The sequence below is a fragment of the Mytilus galloprovincialis genome, chromosome 1, assembly GCF_965363235.1.
Source record: "Mytilus galloprovincialis chromosome 1, xbMytGall1.hap1.1, whole genome shotgun sequence".
Classification (NCBI taxonomy): Eukaryota; Metazoa; Mollusca; class Bivalvia; order Mytilida; family Mytilidae; genus Mytilus; species Mytilus galloprovincialis.
The window spans coordinates 14,354,763-14,377,356 of NC_134838.1; the positions used below are offsets into that span (position 1 = coordinate 14,354,763).

A 22,594-nucleotide genomic window follows, 5' to 3' on the forward strand; every position below is an offset into this window, starting at 1 on the left:
CTTTATACGAAGTTCAGTATTTTATCGAAAGGCAAATTCAAAAGTTCAAACACATCAAACGAATGAAATACAAATGTCATATTCCTAATATGTATAGGCATTTCCTTATATACAAACTGATATATTAAACCTGATTGTATAGCTTAACCTCTCACTTGTATGGCAGTGGAAAAGAAAACTCCATACAACTTTGGTGTCATATTTTTTGCATGCTAAAATACCTATAGATATAAAGGGTGGGAACAATCTAACAGCAGACAAATTAGAAATTGTTTTTACAGCAAAAGGTTGCAAATAAAACAAATTCTCAAAGTTGCTATAACTAACTTAAAACCAGCTGTATATTGCAGTATACCCCCATATGCTGTTTATTATTTGACCTCTTACATCTGCAGTTTGCGTTATCAATTTTTTATACAATTAATCTATTTGTTAATTACAAAAAAACAAGTCATTGCTTACCTTTTGAGTTTCCCAATGTCAGAGCATACAATTGGCTGTATAATTTCCGGACAGAATCCGAACTGACACTGTCCATGCTGTTCAAACTATTATTTATTATGCCTTTCTAAAATCAGAGATTGCTGGAATATGACGAAGGCCAATTTAACCACAAGATACAAATCATCCAGGAATGGAAATGACAAATTTCACGTAAATATTCCTATACATTCTATATTGATTCAGCCACAAATGAATAGTTACCAATTCTCTTCTGTGTATATCGTTTGTTGTAGTAAATCATCTATTCGTCTGAATTGTGTCCGGACAAATACAATATCAAGTCAAACGAAAGCCAACTTATTTAATCTAAGTTTATTAACTGATAAGTAGAATAAATAGCTTTTCCTTGGCTGCAAATGTTTTCTTAATCATTTAGATACCAACATTAATTTCATATGTTTTTTTCCCTAAACAATAAAATCAACAAAACCATCACTTTCAATGTCATTTTCCTCCGTAATAATTGTCTAATTTAACGTTTCTCGTGCTGTTTTATTTCAAAATGGTTTTAATCATACATATCATTCATGTCTGGTTTTAGTTATCTATACAATATGCATTTGCATAACCCCAAATGGTTAAGAAGAATAATAAACTAAGAACCTCTTGTGCGTGATAAAAAGATATTCATTAAAACAGCCTTTTTTAAATTTTGCCTCTTAGTTGAGTTTTGTTATATGATTTGTCCGATGAAGTTAACAATCATAGGTAGCATAGTTTCACACTTTATATGTTCCAACAATGTTTAAATCACTACTAGAAGATCATAAATTGTGTTTTATTTCATTTTTATACGACAAAAGTGTTTTTCATATGTAAGGTATGGACTATATTAATAATTTATTATCCAATTTGAATGGTATTTCATACCTCTTAGTTTCGATCATTATTCTCTATAACATCATTTTATCCTCAACTTTATAATATTAATCCAATGAATAAATATTTTCAATTCCACGATTATTACGCCGGGTAAAACATATCAGCTATGTTCTTTTATCAAACGTTAGCGTATCCGTAATTAATAAATTGCTAACTATTTGAAGATGATGATCTCATTGCACCTTTATGACCCTTTCTTCGACGCTTGAAAAATTCACACGAAATAATAGTTCCAGTCATATAATCCTGTCTCCATTACAACTGTCTTTTTAATTTTTATTTTTAATAACTTCTATGTGAACCCTCTTTTAATTTAATGATACTGTTGTTCCGTGAACGGAAGGCTTTTTAAAGGAAATCCTTTGTCTTGTTTCGTTATTGCAAAGTCTTGATGATCAAACATCTATTTTATTGAGAGAGAAAAAATATTTTGCAACTTTCCTTTCATTTTCTCATTAGAATTATAAATAACTTAATTATATCGTTAAATGTACATAAATGTGTAACCAATGCATTACGATTGATTGTTAACGACTTCAAATTTTATAGGAATTGCTTACAATAATTATTCAATCCATATATTCATTTTTTTTTCTCAATTATGTTTAATTTCTCCCACCATTGAACCATAGTATGTAGTATAATTACAAGATTTTCCTTTAAAAGGAATGTGTTGAGTAGAAAACACGATGTGTAAAATATGTTGTGCTTTATAATTTGAATAATTTGCAGGAACTTAATATACAAAAGATATTAACTATACATCGTATCAAAAATAGTTGTTCAATTGCCACAAATGTCTCTGTTAAATTTCAGAAAACAGCTAGATAATTAAGTAATTCACTTTTCTTGCAAGCATTTCACATAGAAATCGTTTTCTTAGATGTTGGGTTGACCTGTACAAATTGATTAAACTAAACCAAGATCAGGCATTCGTATTCAGCACTGAAATTTTCGATTTAGATGTAAAAGAGAGGCAGATGATATCAAAGCGATAATCAAACAAATAAGGCTCCTTGTTGCAGACCGTACTTTGAGACAATTGTAAGTTGGATGGAAATTTGTTTCATTGGCACTCTTCTTATATCTAGATAAGTGAAAAACGAATTCACAATGCCATAACAAAAATACAGAACATAGAAACTAAAAGTTCAGCAACATGAACCTTACACCTGCATACGGGGTATATATCTCCCAATTGATACGATATTCCCGTGCTTGCATTTCCTATCATGATTTTCTTGATAGAGGATTGCTGCTCACAAGGAAGCTATTAAACCAAGAGTTCCAAATGGTGAAGTTGAAATCATCCCTTCGTAAATTTTACGGACGCCATCACGAGTTGGTTGACCGTTATGGAATAACCGTTTCACAAATGATATCGGATATGTTCCTAACGTCGTAACTACAATACCCTTCTCTTTCATGAATGTGACCTACAGAATTAGAAAAATTTACCGGATTTGTTATCACATAAGCAACACGACGGGTGCCACATGTGGATCAGGATCTTCTCACCCTTCCGGAGCACCTGAAATCACCCCTATTTTTTGGGGGGGGGGGGGGGTTCGTGTTGTTTATTCTTTAGTTTTCTTTGTTGTGTCATGTGTGCTTTTTCATTTTTAGCCATGGCGTTGTCAGTTTGTTTTAGATTTACGAGTTTGACTGTCCCTTTGGTATATTTCGTCCCTCTTTTACACAAAACGCTAGCATGAATGGTAAACATATTCTTCTCCTCATGTGGCAGCCGTCGTATTGCTTATGAAAGTATAAACCCGGTAATAACTATCAACCTGTTATTAATAATACCTTATCAACGGATATGACTTATCAGCGGATTGCAACAGAAAATTTATAATGGGTGCCAATAGTGAAGCTGGAACTGCTGATGTATCTTCATCTTTTCATTTCATCCTGTATTGTTTTGGTGAGGGTCATGTGGCCTCAATTTGAAGTTTCCTGTTTTAGTGTCTTTGTTTTTTGTTTTGATTTTGTTTTCTTCATTTTCTTTTGTCTTTCTTTGATGTTTTTTTTTAAATAATGAAATAACACTTGCAATATTGAATGCGTCCGTTGTTCTTTTAAGTAATAAACTCGATCAGGACCGCTCAAAGCCGATAATTTGAAAGCCGAACCTATGAAACAATGCAGTTAAAGAGCTATTTAATAAAATAACAGCAACATCCATCTTATTGACTCATTACATATATCAGGCTTATAAGTTTGTCCACCATAATCTACGATGAATCTACAAGGTCCTTATCAGTGGCTTTCGAATCAAAACTGTTTAAAAGCCCAAATAAAGTATGAAGTTTAAATACATTGATTTCTGAATTAATTTATACAGCTAAGGCTATCTATTTTAGGAGTAGAAAATCCGTATTATTCTGAAATATTCAAAGTTTTGTAGATATATTAATGGTTTTACCATATAAATGATAATTCCTGCCCATATCGATGATAATTATAAATTTTTGTCAAAAATTGTCATAACGGTTTTTAGAAACTATGAGATACGTGATTCTTTATCACATAAAAGATACAGAAGTACATCGATTTTCATTATTTATAAATTGATTAAGCGATAAACGAATATTTTAAATTAAAAATTAGAAATCTATTAAGAAAATAGGAAGCTACAAATTAATGAAAATATGACTTTGCTAACATTTAGGTCAATATCACAGCTGGTTGACTGTCAGTACTAGTACTAAGTGCACCATTAGCTCATTAATAATCGATTCGTCGCCGTCATAATATTTAACGAACAAGTTTATAAATCTTGAAATGAATAAAAAAAATAAGATTCCAATTATCTCAAGCAAATTTGACCCTGGATAATTTTAGCTATTCATTAATGTTCCCTTTGGCCAAAACACTTCTAAAGTATGTAAACATCCTTGGCTATAAAATAAATTATTTGAGGGGATGGCGAGGGTCAGTTCCTTGTAATTCAAGAAGAGTGCTTCGAGCGAACAAAATTTATCAACGGTATTGTCTTACGGTCACGTTTGTTTGTACTGTATTCCTGTCACTAAGTGTTGTCATTTTAGCGATAGTTTTTAGCATTGGCCGATAAGCTGTCGGTTTGGCTAGCCATTATCCACGTTCGACCCACCATTTTTTTCTTAAAATGCCTTGTCCCATGTTGGGAATATCACATTTGTTATCAAATAGTCCATTTATATGTTTGTTGGTGGGGTGTTTTTTGTTGCGTGTTAAGTGTTTCTGTTATTATGTTTATATAATCTTTATATTTAAAATTAAAATTCTTAAAATTTTTGAAACTAATTTAAATACATAATAACGAAGTTCAAACATGTTTACTCATGACACCTGTTTTATACCTTTTGAAAGAATAACTTTAACTCTAACCGAAGCAAATTGTAAAAACAATTAAATTGAATTAAACGATATTCCAAATTTGAACTACTGGGGAAAACTTCATTGAAATAGATTTCCCTGCAAAGTGTTTTCAACCGAATTCTGCCTTACAGTTCATTAACGCAATGAGATTTTGTTAATGACGTTTTAACGTTCCCTGGGAGCTGAATGTCACAATGCAGCAAAAAGAGCTATTACTTCAACGTTAATCAGCATATGATTTTGCAATTTAACTTTTCCAGTCGTTTAATTCTGCCTCATGTATTTGCATTCGAAAAAAAATATGTAATGGAAATAACTGCATTAAACTGCCTTAATGAAAATGGAATACCAATATTGACTTTGAATAACAGACACCTGTTTACTTGTATGTTATTAAAAGGAATTTTTATATTAACAAGACAAACGAAGAAGGTACGAAACCACCTATTTTAAATTCTCAGTGTATTTACAGAATACGTTATTGAACTCAAATCTCAGTTTGAATAGGACTCAACGATGTAAGATATACATTTCAAAAGCATTTCTTAAGTATTGTTGTAGAATTTTGGCACGAAACAAGTGTTTGGTTTGATTTGGTTTTATTCTCTCATATTTTAAACCATGACTCGATTAAAATGAGATTAACATGAATATTCCATATGTATGTGTATATAATCATAACCACGTACATTACTTCAAAGGATCTTGCCAAAATCTAACTAGTACTATGTAAAACATTGACCATGTTTGAACTATTGATTGCCTGTCAGTCTGTCTTATCATAAAGATTTGTAATTAGCCGGTTTCAGTTTTCAGTTCTGTCTACTGATCATATAGACAATTGTATAGCGGGTCTGATGTCCAGTGGTCGAAGGTTAATAATACAGTTAACAATTGACAAAAAGAGAGAAGAAAATGATAGTTGTACAAATGCCATGAGTTGGAAAGTTTCTTCTGAGATGAGGCATTGAACTTCCTTGAATGAAATCGACGTTATGGGAATACAGATATGTAATACTGATTGTCATAACTTAGTATCAATATTACAACAACAAATCTTATATTGTCTGAACAGGAAAGAAAAATAAACATACAGAAAGTTACATTAATTTTGATGAAGAAAATATAACAGCTATTTACAAAAAGTTGAAAATTCTGAAAAGCTATTGAATTACAAATATTCAGATAAAACAATGATATTTGTATAAACTTTGAAATGATTGTCATTAATGTATGTAGTCTGGATAAACACGCTCTTTTAAAGCCATATGGTCCGGGAACACAGTTATCGTCTTTGATTTTCGTTGTTGAATATAGTCCCTAGTTTGGACAGTGGGTTACTTGCCAATTTTTTTATACCCCTTCCAAATTTATTTCTTCATGTGTTATACCCCAAATAGCAAGTAGGGGAGAAAATTACAGTGTACAAAAATTTTATTCATGAATTTTTAAGTAAAGTAGTAATTTGGTCCAGCTAAAAAATGTTATAAACTAGCATTTTGGAAGCTGTCGAACGATGTCAATACCCCTTTAACAAAGAATTGTCCATATTTTGAGATCGAGCAGATGAAGTTTTCTATAATTTGGATATAATTTGTCCCAAAAGTATTACAACACACTGTAAAAATATTATTGAGAAAGCACAGATGGGATTTTTTTCATAATTGTCTAAAAATAAATGCACTAAGAAATAACTGTGTTCTCGGACCATATGAACTACAAATATCTGATCAAATGCATGAATTAAATTTGCCATCCATTGTTAAAATTTTCGAAATCAAGTAAATGAAATAACTTGAGGAAAATTAAACAAAAGGAGAAGAGTGGTAAAAAATTACATTTATATAGTTCCTTCGTGTTCAAATAATCTTTTCGAAATTAAAACTACTTAGTATTTTTTTTGTATACAGTCATATATTTTTGATATACCCATGGGGAGAAGATCTACTTTAGATAAACAATCATTCAGATATGCTTTGACTTTCCAGTGAATTGATATTCTACCAGACTAATTCGAAATTGCAATAGATTTTCTCATTTCAAATGTTTGATCATGTCTTGGAATAGGTCAAAATGTCCTGTTAAAAGAGTTTTTAAAATTTGTAAGATCTGTAGCTCTTCCTATTTAAATAATTTATTAAATAGCTTTCTTAATATATTTATTAAGTTATATTTTTAGTAAATGTCATATGCTGTTGACTGTCCAGTGCTTTTTTTTTAATCTTTTAATATTAGGTGTACCAAACAGTTGTCTATTTATGCTTTTGCCAGATGGTAGCTGCTATGAATTTTTCAGACGGTTCTAGTTAGTTTTTTAAGTATATTAAAAACTTGTAAAACTCAACTGATGAATGGCTGTATTCCATTGAATATTTTATATTTATACATATAGGCATGATTCTTTGTTCTATTTATATTCTATACTTTTTTTTATATTTGGTAAAATAGCTTTTGCTTAAGTTTTTTCTATGCATAGTGCAAAAAATGTTTTCTGTATATAAATTCAGTCTATTTGGTGAATTTTAATGGGTTTGTTATTGTCGTATTTATTTGTGTGGTAGAATCCACAAATTCAGACAAAAGGAACGTGTCAAACTTGAATTATTCTGTTTGAAAGGATGATAATTTTCGTGTCTTGTTGTGACATTGTTTACAAAAATGTACCTATTGACATATACTATGTTCCAACAACGATTGTGCGTAGATATTCAAATTGGGTTATTTTGTTGTAAGTCGACAATGTTTTTCATCTTTGACTTACCGAAGATAATGTATCAGGTTTTTGCTTCTTTCGATCAAAACACTTTAAATAGTTGCATGATGATGACAGATAGAGTTATCAAACATCATTGCGTAATTCGTATATTGTTTGCATACTATCTGTAACTAGTGACTGTTTGATATTGTATGAGTTAAACAAATCCCAAGTCAGACAGTTTGCTTGAACATTCTCATTAGCCATAAAAAAAATACCTGGTCAGAGACTTCCTACCAGAGACTTCCTGTCAGAGACTTATTTGTATTTAATCTGTATGACTGTGTCGACGGAAATGACACAATATTGCTTTCCACTATTTTGATTACTTTTCAATTAGATTTAAGGAAGTGAACAACCAAGATGAGACCTTAAACGAGTAAGGAAAATGAATACATATTGGATGTTAACCATTCATTTATTAAGAGAAAACTTCATTATCAATTCTAGCTATCGTTTTATTGGCAACAAAGGAAATTGTATACTTAATTGTTTCAGAAACACTTTGGCATTTTAGAAAAATAGACAGAATAGATAAATTGTGAAGCGTTGGTGTCGAATTTCTCTGGTCCTTGACACACTGTGTAATTAGATAGGTCGCACTCGACTTGGTGTTTGTTAATATCATCTCTTGTTTCGATTCAGACTCTGATGATACGGTATAACGTCATCAGATGCAATAACTGCTATATCTCGAGTGATTTAACTAACTGATATATAGATTTCCCACGTAAAATGTCATTTTTGAAATGTTGGTTACATCAAGAAATGATTGGAAAAAATGGGAATATTGCAGTGATTTGTCAGAATTTTATTCATCTAGCGTTTTACACTGACAGAAAATTAATATTGTGCTTCAATGCAATTATAATTTTAGCCATAAACTGTTCTGTTCATCAATATAGATAGTGAATAAGAAATGGTTGCATATTACAGAAAAAAATCATTATTATGCGGATTGACCATGCTTTGAAAAAAACATGGTTTTATTCTTCAATCCTTTCAAAATATGTTATTATTCTGACAGGTGAAAGAATATGAACATATAGTTCAATCCAACTTGGAGCAAAATTTCATTTGTCCTTTACGCCATGACTTTGTCTAAATTTAACCGAATCTCTGGAGATATAAAGATATGTCAATTTCAACAATTTCCATCAAAATGCAACGATAGTGGGTTTGAGCAATTAAAGGCAACCGTACGGCATTCGACAATAAGAAAAAAGTATACCGTATAGTCAGCTGTAAAATGGCTCCGGCATGAAAAATATGAAATGATTGAATAAAGTAAACCGACCGCCTTAATTATAAAAAGATCATTTACGAAAAACAAATATGACAGACATGGACCAACGACAATCACTGACCTACATGCTCCTGAACAAGTACAGGCACATTTTAACATGTTTGAAGGCGACAACTACCCCCCTAACCTAGGACAGTGGTGTAACTGTACAACATAAGAACAAAATATAAAAATCAGTTGAAAAAGGCTCATCTCATCAAATCGATACAAAGCAAAAAATCATCTAATAAACAGACAAGACGTGGCCAGGTATTACTGTAAACCAACTTTTTTCGCGTATACTTTATTTCGCGTTTTCTCATTTCTTCACCACTTCACGGCTATTTAATTTCGCGATTTTTTTAGTAGGTCAATAAAGAAAAATCCAAATTTTACATATTCGCGACGACTTATATTCGCGTCATTTTTCTACTCGCGAAAGTCGCAAAAATAAATTGATTGTGAAAATAAGTTGGTTTACAGTAACACGTCTCGTAAAACAAAAAGACACAACATACAGAGCGAGAGTAATCGCAGTTACTGGCAGATAGTAATAAAACAATCATGTATCTAAGATTGAAATACACCAGTACATATCAAACATAAAACGGATTAAATTTAGAAACATCATCCCTAAAAAGTTTCACTGAAATAATTTCAGCGATTAAAAAGATGTTAGATGATTAAATATTTTGCAGTAATTGGAAATTCCATGTATGGCAATGGAAAGTATCAAACATCATTTGATCAACAATTCAAATGAAGATGCACATAAGGCATTTTAAGATAAAGCTTATAAGTCTTTCACCCGAAATAATTCAAAGATTAAGGAGGATTAAGGCTATGGATATGAGAAAACTTTATGCTTTCAGAAACACAAAATGAGACTTCAAAGCTTAATTAAGGCAACAGTAGTATACCGCTGTTCGAAATTTATAAATCGATTGAGAAAAATACAAATCCGGTTTGAAAACTTAAACTGAGGGAAACGCATCAAATATAAGAGGATAACTACGACACAACAGAAACACAACATTAAAATGTAACACACACAGAAACGAACTATAATATAACAAAGGCCATTTTCTAAACGTAGATAAATTTTAAAATAAGAATATTGTATACTCTAAAGAGAAATTTTACACAGTATCTACAAAATGGAGAGTAAGTGTTATTTAGTCTTACACATTACAAGTCAGAGACGTTTATATAGGATGCAGTTAATTTATATTATATATTCCATATGATTTTTTTTTTATTTAAATGGCGAAAGAATTCAAATTGAGTTCATTAGGTTTGTTTTAAAGACAACAAATAGATAAATGTATTTATACTGCAATTATTTCCTAAATATAGTAACACAGCTATATTTTGTGCAATGTCAATTTCATCATGGAACACTTTTTCCAGTCAGGGGTTCATTGAGGGGAACCTGGCCCTTCCCTAGTTTCTCAGCCTCATACAAAAAAGTTGATATTTTTCTGACATTGACCTAATATTGTATATTGACATGACATATCATACTTATAAATTAACTGTTTACCATTCTTACATTTTGGCAAACATTCTGAACTTAAGGTCCTGAATCCTTTTCAACTTTGTACATGATTTAAACTGTTTAAACTTGTGCGTCACAGGTGAGTCTTTAGTAGACGTAACGCGCGTCTGACGTACAAAATAAAAAGTCTGGTATCTTTGATAATTTATCATTATTCTGTTGAATTTCCTATTTAGTTGTTGTTTAAATCATCAAAATATGCCAAATCTATCAAAATTGTAGTATTTCTAGCGACCTATAAACAAACACAATTCAGATAAAAGTTTAAAATTCAGACAAACGCAAGGTACATACTCGATTGTAGTTCTTTAATTTCAGATAATGCTGCAGTTGCTCTACCTTGTATCATAACGACAACTTTTGGGTATATACTCGTTTATAGAGAGGCGGCAGAACCTTTTTCGAGATGTCGGGATCGGGTGTTTTTAAGCTCGGGATTTCGGGATTGACCCCCTTTGGATCCGGGATTTCTTTTTCGACTTTCGGGATGTCGAGTTTTATCTATTTCTAAATTCCGGGACCTCGGGATTTCATGTTTTTAAGCCCGGGGTTTCGGTATCAAGACCTCTCCGACCCCCGACCCCTTTTATACATGTTTTAAAAAATGAGGCAAAACATACCGAGTTTAAAAAAAATAAAAACCAGAAAATACCATGACATAAAAAAGGCAAGGAAGAATAAATTGCTCTTCTGTAATATTTGTTAGCTGTAAAATTTTAATTTATCTCAATTCATAAAGTTCCAATGGATAATTATTTGTTATGAAAATCAAATGTGTATATAAACCTTAATAAAACTTTAAACTATAGAATGTTACTCACTTTTATTCGTCAACGTTCTCCAGAGTCTTGATTTAAGTTTGGTATTGACAATCCATTCAAACATCATTTTTATGCTTTTACGAATAAAATTGAAATCATGGAAACTAAAATCCGATTAAATAAATTAAATCACAGTAGATATTGTAAATTTCCATATTCTTCATTACTTCACTTCTTAAGCCATTAGACTGAAGAAGTTGGAAATAAGTGACGTTTCAGAAAAAGATGTTCTTTGTATAATGCAATTCCTCTAGAGGATTGTGAAGATTACGTGGTCTGTAATAGTACACTGGTAAGATACTATGTATAATGCTTTGTTATCTTTGTATCTGATAAATGCCAGTCTTGATTTGCGTTAATTGTTTTCGGGTAAAAAAAATGTATCTTACTGTAATTATTGGATTTATGTCATTTCTTGTATTGCTATTGAATAAAAGGATGTTGAGATAGCCACCAATGAGGCAACGACTAAATAACACAACTACAAAAATAAATAGGTTACTACATCTTCCTACATCTATATAATGATACGTTTGTTTTGTAATTACACATCTGAGATTATATATCATGACAAACAAGTATTCGTTAATGTATAGTTGTAACAAAATTAATGAAAAAGAAACTTTAGAAATTGTATATATCCGAAGCGCTTTTCTGGAATTACCTTCACCAAAAATGCTCAAACAAAAAATCGGAAAGCCATGGATGTATAAGTACCAAAACATGTTCAAAAGGATGGATATTTATAGATTCTACCACTGCATCGAGTGTGATACGATATTTATCCACTCGAGACAGTTAAATTTTTAAAATTCAACTGTCGAGAATGGATAAATATCGTATTACACGAGATTTGATGGTGGAATCTGTTTCTCTAATGATTTTCTAATAATACGCAGGCAAATTTTTCCTTCTTTTCGAGTGATCTGCAAAAAGGTGTGTTCTTTCTACGTGACGTCATCGGGCATGGTCGCCTTTTTTATGCCGTCACAATAGGAAATTCAGAGGAAAGCAAGAAAATTCGACGTCATAATCGGATTTTAACCGATGAAGAACTGAGATCAAACCAACCACACGTTGATTAAAATAAAATTATACAATGGGTGCAGATAAGGATAAATTGACGAAGAATTAGAGAAATAATGATAACCAAATCCGTTCAACTTTCACTAATGGAGGTGGAACCTTAATTTCTTCAATAAGTTCTAAATTCATCACTTAAACAGAGTATAAGAAAAACAGGTTTGTAGCCTCGGAGACTAAAAAGTTAAACAACATCAGTATCGACCAAATGCTAAAAAGTAAAATAACTATTGTTACATTTTATGAATTAAACATGAAAGCAACAGTAGAATTTCAGTGTTCAAAAACCTTTTTCCTGACTATAGAGTGTAACTTTTGTTCGCCATTCATACGCTAAATAGATTTACTCTGGGCATCGAATAAGATCGTGACTCTATGCACTAGAAGTCATCATGACATTACAAAATATACTGCAAAAGCCGTTGAAATATTATCAACAAGTAAAGTACTTGGTAGCTGCGATAACTTTTTGATACGTGAACTCATTATGACATTACGGCGTATGAATTCTACTTCAATAACGTCGTAACGAATATAACTGGGGTGTAGGATTCAATTGTGCCAAGGTCTTTGCGTGCTTTCGGTAGATCCTATTAGTCTTTAATACGTTCACTCCTTATAACGTTGATGACGTTGATACATATGAAATATACCCGAGTAGTGGCCGACAAAAACAGTTACATTGTAGGAGTGCATGCTAAATGAACATACTAGTATCAACATGTTAAGTACTGTGTTCAGGTGATCAGTCTTTGATACACGAATCTACGTCAGAAGTCGTCGGGGTATCATAAAAGAGAAAGATTGAATGATGTGTTATCAATAGGTTAAGTTCATGTCGCTTGTTATCGGTATAGCTGCGACTTTTTTTCGATAATTGCATTATTTATAACGTTGCTTCTTATAAATTCTACTTCAATGGCCGTCGGAATTTATTTAGAATGGCTGCATAACATTTCAATAGGTTAAATACTTTCGCTTGCTTTTAAAAGTTGCTTTCATTCTGTCGTATGGAAATTTTTGTATTGACCTGCTTGTTCTAAAAATAATAATGATGATAAATAAAATCTGGTATTATTACCAATGAGACAACTATCCACCTGTTTATATTGTATATAAAAGCAATTATATGCCAATACAATTTACGAAAAACAAATATGACAGACCTTTACTATGTGGTTTGTTTTCTCTTTATTCTATACCGGTATGATAGAGCCAAATTATGTTTCAGAACTGATGATTTTTGTACGTTCGTCTATGTAACTTATTTTGTCTGTATCTTTCTATGTTTTCAGGAGATTTCGAATCTAAGATAAAATTTAACCAAAAAAAATATTTTACAGAACTCAATTTAAATTAGAATCTTGTCAGTGGTTGTCTTATGTTATATCTTTACGTTTTGTTCCTCAATGGAAATAGATAGACTCATCATAAGTACCAGGATTTATATTTTGTATATGCGTCAGACACGCGTTTCGTCTACAAAAGACTCATCAGTGACGCTCGAATCAAAATAAGTTAAACAGGACAAATAAAGTACGAACTTGAAGAGCATTGAGGACCAACAAATCCTAAAAGTTTTGCCAAATACAGCTAATGTATTCTATTCCTGAGGTAGAAAACCCTTAATATTTCAAAATTTGAACGTTTTGTAAACAGTTAATTTATAATTATGACCATATCAATGATAATTCTTGTCAACACAGAAGTGCTGACTACTGGGCTGGTGGTACCCTCGAGGAATAAAAACAACACAAGCAGTGGCATAGACCAAGTAAGTGCTTGTTAATAAACTCATCATATATATGTTACAGTAAATAGGTGAAATTAGGAATTACACGTAATTACTAAACATTTCAGTAAATACCTGTAATTACTAGTCAATTTAGTATTTACATGTATTTACTAGTTGTTTCAGTGATTACTGGTATTCACTGATTTTTTTGGTCATTTTTACAGCTATTTACTAACATGATATTTTTGTTATAAAATTAAAGATATAATTCAAGATACCAAATAAGAAAATAAAAGGGTATTTTAGGGCTTACTTAATTAAGGATTACGGAATATAAGGCACATCAAAAGTGTATACTATTTAGTGTTAGTAACTAAAACTGGAAAATGGTTGTTTTAACAGTTTTGGAACTCCCTAAAAATCATTTTCCGCATGCAAGACAATGATATCAATCCACTATTGAGAAATGCATTAAATTGTGAGAAGTAAATAGGCAACTTCGTCACCTCTTTTTGCTGATAGACATTCGATAATGCCAAATTTGGTTGAATAATCTTGATAGTGCTTTTAAAAAATCTCATAATTTCTTTAAATCAAAATCTCCATCAGGCATACTTGCCCAATGCCACAAGTTAAATTCCTTTTACAAAATGGGTTTATTTAAGACTTCTTTTGTCAGACTGTTGCGATGAAGTTGACATTCTTCACAAACAAATTTATACACTTTGATGGTGTTAAGAGTCACATTTCATATTTCTGTGTTTCTCTTTTTTATGAGTTTTTCAAGACCTCCAAACTTAAGCTTATAAACCTGCAACAAAATTTTATCATCGTTTTTACTTGTATAAGAATCATCTTTTTGTGGATCGTATAAGTCAACTAATTGGTCCATCCCTTTTGTTTTACTTTCAATGTTGTCATTCTGTCTCTTTTTGTCGAAACTGCGACTATTGTCGCAAAAGCGAGACATAGCAAACCATTCTGTCGTCTGTAGCGTCCACACATATTCACTATGTGGTTAAAGTTCTTTACATTTTGATAACTTTCTTATATTATCCTGGATTTCTACCAAACTTGAACAGAAGCTTGTTTATGATCATAAGATAATTTTCAAGAAGTAATTTTTGTAAAAATAAAATTAATTTTTCCGTATTTTACTTATAAATGGACTTAGTTTTTATGTCAGTTAACATTACATTCACATTGTGGTTATAGATTTTAGAATTTTAATAACTTTCTCAAAATATCCTGGATTTCTACCAAACTTGGACAGAAGCTAGTTTATGATCACAAGATAATACCCAGAAGTAGAGTTTGTAAAAAAAATCCTTTTTCATATATTCCTTAATTATAAATGGACTTCGTTTTTTCCTCAGTCAATTTTACATACACTCTGCAGTTTTTGTTTTTTTTTTAACATTTATTTGATTTCATAAACCATCCTGGATTTTAACCAACTTTGGACAGAAGCTTCTTACAGTACTACTAAAAAGATAGTATTTGGAGGAAAATGTTATTTTTTTTTCCATTTTTGTTGATCCTGCGACTAACAGCAAAAGTATATACATCGGTAACATATCTCCAGCTAGGGGCTAAATTGAAGGTCACATGCATACGTATTCATTGAGGTCCAATTATTCACTTGCAAGTGCACCAGTACCAGATTGACTGCTAAAAATATAATTTCACTATATCATTTTCATTAATGATTGAACAAAAAAAAATCATATTTTATTTTTTGTATATCTCGTAGCTAATGCTCCCATAACAAAAAGGTACATTTTAGGCTAATCACTTTTTAAGAGTATACTCACTGATCTTCTATAGTTGGTATTACCATAACTTTTGATCAGCTTACCATATTACGACATTGTTTTAACAGTTAGTAAATAGGTGTAAAAAATCATTTTAAAATTAGTAATTACTGGTAATAACTGGGCCGTTTCAGGAATTACTTGTATTTACTAAGTGCATTGGGGATTACATGTAATTCCTAAATTTTAGTAATTACATGTAATTCCTAATTTCATCTATTTACTGTAACATATACAAGGATTTAAATGTTGTATATGCGCTATTTATGAAAGATCGGTGATATAAATATATCATATAAATAAGTTGATATGATAACAAACGGCCTTGTACTCTTTTCACAAAATATTTTTCTAAAAGATTGATGCTAAATTATACTGAAATATGCATGACTTACGAGTATTTATTCATGTAAGATTGTATGCAAAACGAATAGCTGAGAAATTGTCTTTTTAAATTTCTACATAAAGGATCATGGGGCCTCTTGGACAGTAAGCTGCAATTAATAAGCACAGATAATAAAATTCATTCTTACCACAAAATTATCAATTGTAATGTGGTTAATGAAATTTTGTATTACCTAATGATCAGATTTCTACACATTGAATGATATATCCTATTAACTTCAGTGATTAATGTGCCTTTAACAGGTCATCTTAACATCTGAACAAAAGTCTGTTTAGATTCATATTAAAAAAAATATACGTTAATTGTCGTTTTTACCTGTATAAGAATGATATTTTTTTTGTGTGTGGATCGAATCAGTCAATCAAATTATTCCCCTTTGATTTTATTAGATTTATTAGAAGTTGTGCAACCAAGAATTCTGTAGTACTTACTAACACCTTTGATACTTAAAACCCCTTAATAACACAGTTTTACAAACAATTTAATTCTACCTTCGACGAGACGGTGATGAAAACTAAACTTTACGATAAAAGGGATAATTGTAATTTGATTTAATTCTCCATTATCTACTTTCCAATTGCATGACGCACACTTCCAGCAGCACTTGCATATATCAATATAGTGGATATATATATCGTTGTCACTATAATGAATATATCGTTGTCCATATAATGGATATATATATATCGTTGTCACTATAATGAATATATCGTTGTCCATATAATGGATATATATATCGTTGTCACTATAATGAATATATCGTTGTCCATATAATGGATACATATATCGTTGTCACTATAATGGATGTATCGTTGTCCATATAATGGATATATATATATCGTTGTCACTATAATGAATATATCGTTGTCCATATAATGGATATATATATCGTTGTCACTATAATGAATATATCGTTGTCCATATAATGGATATATATATCGTTGTCACTATCATTGACTATAATGAATTTATTGTTGTCCATATGATGGATATATATATCGTTGTCAATGTAATGGATATATATATCGTTGTCAAAATAATGGATATTATTATATATAATGGATTTCGATGCGACTGTCATACAAGTGAGAGGTTATTCTAGCTATACAACCAGGTTCAATCCACTTTTTTCTACATAAGAAAATGCATGTACCAAGTCAGGAATATGACAGTTGATATCCATTCGTTTGATGAGTTTAATTTGCCATTTGAATAGGGACTTTGCGTTTTGAATTTTCCTCGGAGTTCAGTTTTTTTGTGATTTTACTTTTTTCCAATAAATGATAGTTACGACAATATGCAATGCATATAATAGACTGCCCAAATACATATATAAGTTGGCTTGCTTTACTACTGCAAATCAATTTGGTTTTTATACGAGATGAAAACATATGATGGGATCAATAGTCCATTTGCCAATTACCGATTTGATTCTGTTATTACACACTTTTTAAACAAATTAATTCCCTTTTGTCAATCGTAGACTGGTTCCATACCGGAAAAAAATAACTTTTGCCAATGCAAAGCATGGTGAATTGAAAGTGATGTATCGGCGGAACTAATTTTTCATGAAAAATCATTTCTGATGTCAAAAGTACTTAGATTAACAACAAATTAATGTAATTAAAAGATTTGAAAACCTTAAAGATTACTCACATTACGCACAGGTACATCTGCTCTTTCTGGTAGCTCTCCATTGTAAATAAAAATTAATGTCCCTCATAAGGGAGACAACTAAAAAAGGGATCTCTAATTACAGGGTCAATAACGGAATTGGCAAATAGCCTATTGATTCGTCTTTCAACCAATAAAAATCATCATTTGTATGAACACCTACTGTAAATATTAGAAAATAGTATTGACGTTTTTTTAGGAATTTGTCTAAGATTTTAAATTCTCAATTCTCTGATGAGGATTTTCAATTGATTTTGAGTAGTCACATCTTTTTATAACATATAATATTACATAGACTTCTCCTATTTTTCTTAATGCAACAAAGAAGCTATAAATATCACCAATCGTTTTATATGTTTTTCGTATCATATAGCATGATAGCTTCATTATAGTTCAATACTAAAAAAAGGAAATCATGACGTGTACGTCATTCAGTTAGCAACCAATTGCTGCAATAAAACCAAAAATATATCTTGAGGTTAAAATATGTATGTCTTTAATATTGAAGTAGGGTACAGACAACGCAGAATATATATAACGTATGTGGAACAAAATACAATTAAAATCAAAATAGATCATCAAAGATAACCAAGGATCAGTCAACAAATTTCTTCGTTTTTTTGAGTACTCTTAGACTACCTTGCTGCCCCCCCCCCCCCCCCCCCTTTACGACCTTAACAATCTTCATCGATGGACAAACAAACTTAACACAGAATAGCCTGCAGTAAAATGAGAGAGGCACATAACTCAGAATTGTTGGTATAAAAGACAAAAACAGATGAAGTAAGCAATACTGTATGATACCGTATCAAAGAAGGTTAACAGTTAATCAAGTAAGCAATACTGTATGATACCGTATCAAAGAAGGTTAACAGTTAATCAAGTAGGCAATACTGTATGATACCGTATCAAAGAAGGTTAACAGTTAATCAAGTAGGCAATACTGTATGATACCGTATCAAAGAAGGTTAACAGTTAATCAAGTAAGCAATACTGTATGATACCGTATCAAAGAAGGTTAACAGTTAATGAAAACTAGCTCATTAGTACTTCAAATATCTTTATCTGTTGATATAGAAGTCGGTCGCTCTACGTCACAGTATATTTGGTATAGCTATTCACTGAACTGTGCTTGGAAACATGTTATTCTTGCGTAATGACCAAAGTTATTCAGTGTGCACCAAATTTTTAATGTTATTTCTTCATAGACAGAAAAAATATTACAGTCATTTCTTATAATTTAATACTAAATTCCATTTTAAACCGTAGAAAACCATGAAAAAACGTTGATGACGTCACGGTCACGTGACTAAATTATGTCTATGGGCTCATAACAAAATAACGTCAGCCAATCAGAAGACGCGTTACATCCAAAATTAAATTATATCTCAGTATGCTGGTAAATAAGTTGATGATATTACGTATATTACAAATAGTAGATATTTGAATGCGTGATTAAAAGTTACACATAGTCTTGCATGAATATCTATCAACGTGGTTTCAATTTAAAAGCACTCGATTTTAATCTTCTATTTTTTACATTTCTCTATAAATTGGTCTGGCTGTTATCAATCATCATTGATATATAACCAATCAAACAATACTATGATTTGATTGAAAGATTCTCGCATTGAAGTGACATTGCTTCATAAACGATTTTTTTTTAAATTAATGTTGTATCCGCATAAGACAATCGTCGTTAAACAATGAATTATCTTCAATGATGGTCTTAACTCACACCATGCGAAAATCTTTTTAAAAAAATCGAGAAAAATCGAAATCAGAAATCTCTTTGGGATAATATTAAGGGTCAAAATAGCCAAGACCACCAATGAACATCTCGATTCCTGGATTTGAACCAAACGACTATGTGTTCTTCTATCCCTATTCACAGGTTATGATCAATGTCAAATACTACTAGATTATTGAATAAAACACAAAAATTTAGTACATTAGTAAAATGCGCGACGTAGCTGACAATTCAATATCATATTAGGGTGATTGAAGTTTTCAAGTGATCAAGGACGTCTATTATATTTCAAAATAAGCCGAGAAAGACACGCAACTCTGTAAAGCGGGAATTCACCCAAAACTGATGAAGTAAAGCAATACTACATGATATCGTATCAACGAAGATTAAAAGTTAATGAAAACAATCTAATTGGTACTTTATCTGGTGATATAAGAATCGGTCGACCTACCGAAAAAGAAGTATGTTTGATATGCAGCTATGCAATCACCTGTGCTAGAAAACACATTGTCTTGCGTAAAAGACCACAGTTAACATGTTATCAAAATCTCAATGCAGAGAAATGAATTGATTTTGTTACGCTAATTAGAAATAGCAGATGATATTTGAAAGAGAAAATAATGTTCAATCTTCTCCCGGTTTTATAAAAAATAACGTAATCTAAACTTTCGTGAAAATAATGATTTCAGTTTGAAGGGTCTTGATTTCAATTATTTCAGTTTTTTATTTCTCAATAAATTTGTCTGGCTGTTATCAATCATCATTGATATAACTAATCAAACAGAACCATGATTTGATTGAAAGATTATATCTACTATAAAGTTTACAAGTAGAATAGAAGTACAATCAAATAGTAGAAACGGTAATATATAATATTAATAAAATTAGAATTATTTATAATACTGATAACCTTGCGCTTGTTTTTCTTTGATTTATGGCTTTATTATTTACGTAAAATTTATCCTCAACGCTTTTTGCAGACTCTTACAAAACGGACCATTTTGAAATGTACACATACCATTATGGAACCACTGATCACCAACACAAAGTATTTTATGTTTTGAACGTTGTTGGTTTGCTGTATCAAGCTTTTTCCTTCATTTCCCTCCACTCATATTAAGAAAGGGGATATTAACTATTGGAATATACACTGTATAATGAATAACTCAAGGCAACTATCCAGAAAGACTCATATTAAGAAAGGGGAGACTAACTATTGGAATATACACTGTATAATGAATAAGTCAACATTTACGCAACTATCCAGAAAGACAAACTAAACAACAATTATCTACTCGTGGGTACACCTCGTAGCTGTTGTTACATTTCTTACGAAGCCATTAAACAACAAATATAACTAGCCTCATGGTTTTTGAAACTGAATTTTTACAACAAAAGAACCCATTCTTTACTATATTACAAATGGAAAGTGCTTGTACATATGATTTAACACTCTAAAATGTGGTTTGTTTTTTTTTTGTGTGTGTGTTATTTTCATTTTCTACAGGAAATTTGATCATTCGACGTTGTAGTCATTTTCAAAAGTCAATATCTCTCATTTACAATTTGATACACCGGGTGGAAATGTGGAGAAGATAGTCTTATTGTTTTAATGTTACTCGCATTGGTGTCTTGACCGCTAGATGACCTTCATCGTGTGGCCTATTTACCTTTTGCATTCTATGTGTCGCTATACCATTTCCTTTTAATACCGGGATATGAGTTGACCCGTTTGTAACTTAAAGTATCTACAGTAGACTAATTCTTTACAATTTTACTGTCATGACGCTTGCAGTTGTTCTATGTGGCTTACATCACTACTCATAATGTAACATGTTCGTATTTCGAATGATTGACTTGATAAAAGACCAAATTGATTTTATGATTGATGGTGATGTGCAGTTAAAAATTTCAATTGTCTGTCTAGACTTTATCGGTACAAATGTTAAAGTATCACAGCAACCATTAACGGACATTGTTCGGTCAGCATGTACGACACAGTAAAGTCATTTGAAAAGTCCAGTTGAACTCTCACAGGACATTACTAAATGACATCACTGATACATCACCCCGGAAGGAAGTGTTTATTTCAATTTTCATTATTAAATAATGGCCGATAGCAGACAGATAAGGATTCGTACATTTGCAGTAATTCATTAACCTCAAAGTAACTTGGTGCAGTAATGAAATTAGCTTACTTGATTAATGTACTTGTAACTATGTACAGCTGTAAAAATGTGTACATAATATATAGTTGATGTTTCTGTAACAATGATTGATAGATGCAGATATATGGGTGGTTATTGAGACAGTAACCAAACAACACCCGAAAACAACTGCAGTGAAGCTATTTTTTAATCGTGGGTCGTTTCAAGTTTTATTTTTTTTTTAAATGGCAACAAAGAACAACATATGGTTTAAATAACTTGATTTTGGTCAAACCTGTACGTGCGTATAAACCTCCCAATTTGTCGTGTACGTTAATTTAAAACTTGTATCCTGCAATTTGGTGTCCTACTATACGGATACAGCCCTACAGACATCGCTATGCTGTATCTGATACTATACAGATATCGCTTTAAAGCTCCACCCACTGCCGGACTGAGTATTGTTTGAACCTGTGTGACCTCAGAATGTGTATTCCAGTTGCATTCAAATGACGATGACAATTGTCGATTTCAAAACTTGAATGTGTATGATTGTGTTACAAAATCAACCATGTCAATTTCAGCATGCATGTTGAGTGAATGTCAAGTCTGAAGCGTCTGAAACAAATAATTATTCACCTTGAGCGATATATTATTGTTGACCATTCGAGATTCTTTTTTGCGTACCCGTCTTCAGCGTAATGTGTGATTTTGATATTACTACGCGGGCCTGAAGGGATTACAAATCGAAAATAAATGCTAAATATGTTAGTTTTTGTGTCTTTCAAAACACAAACAATATACAGAATTAATT

At 31.3% G+C, this 22,594-nt stretch overlaps 1 protein-coding gene across 3 annotated transcripts in view; it reads right to left on the minus strand.

Annotated features, from left to right (window-relative positions):
• The window catches only part of LOC143066311 (pleckstrin homology domain-containing family G member 7-like), a 145,057-nt gene that overhangs the window by 94,816 nt on the left and 27,647 nt on the right, over window positions 1-22,594 (minus strand). Inside the window, exon 1 of one of the 3 annotated variants that reach the window (XM_076239301.1) lies at window positions 11,172-11,373. The exons of the other annotated variants lie outside the window; for them this stretch is intronic. Coding sequence (XP_076095416.1) covers window positions 11,172-11,238 — 67 coding nt within the window. The 5' untranslated portion in view covers window positions 11,239-11,373. Of the gene's footprint in view, window positions 1-11,171; window positions 11,374-22,594 lie in introns of those variants that run through there. 3 annotated transcript variants of the gene reach the window in all.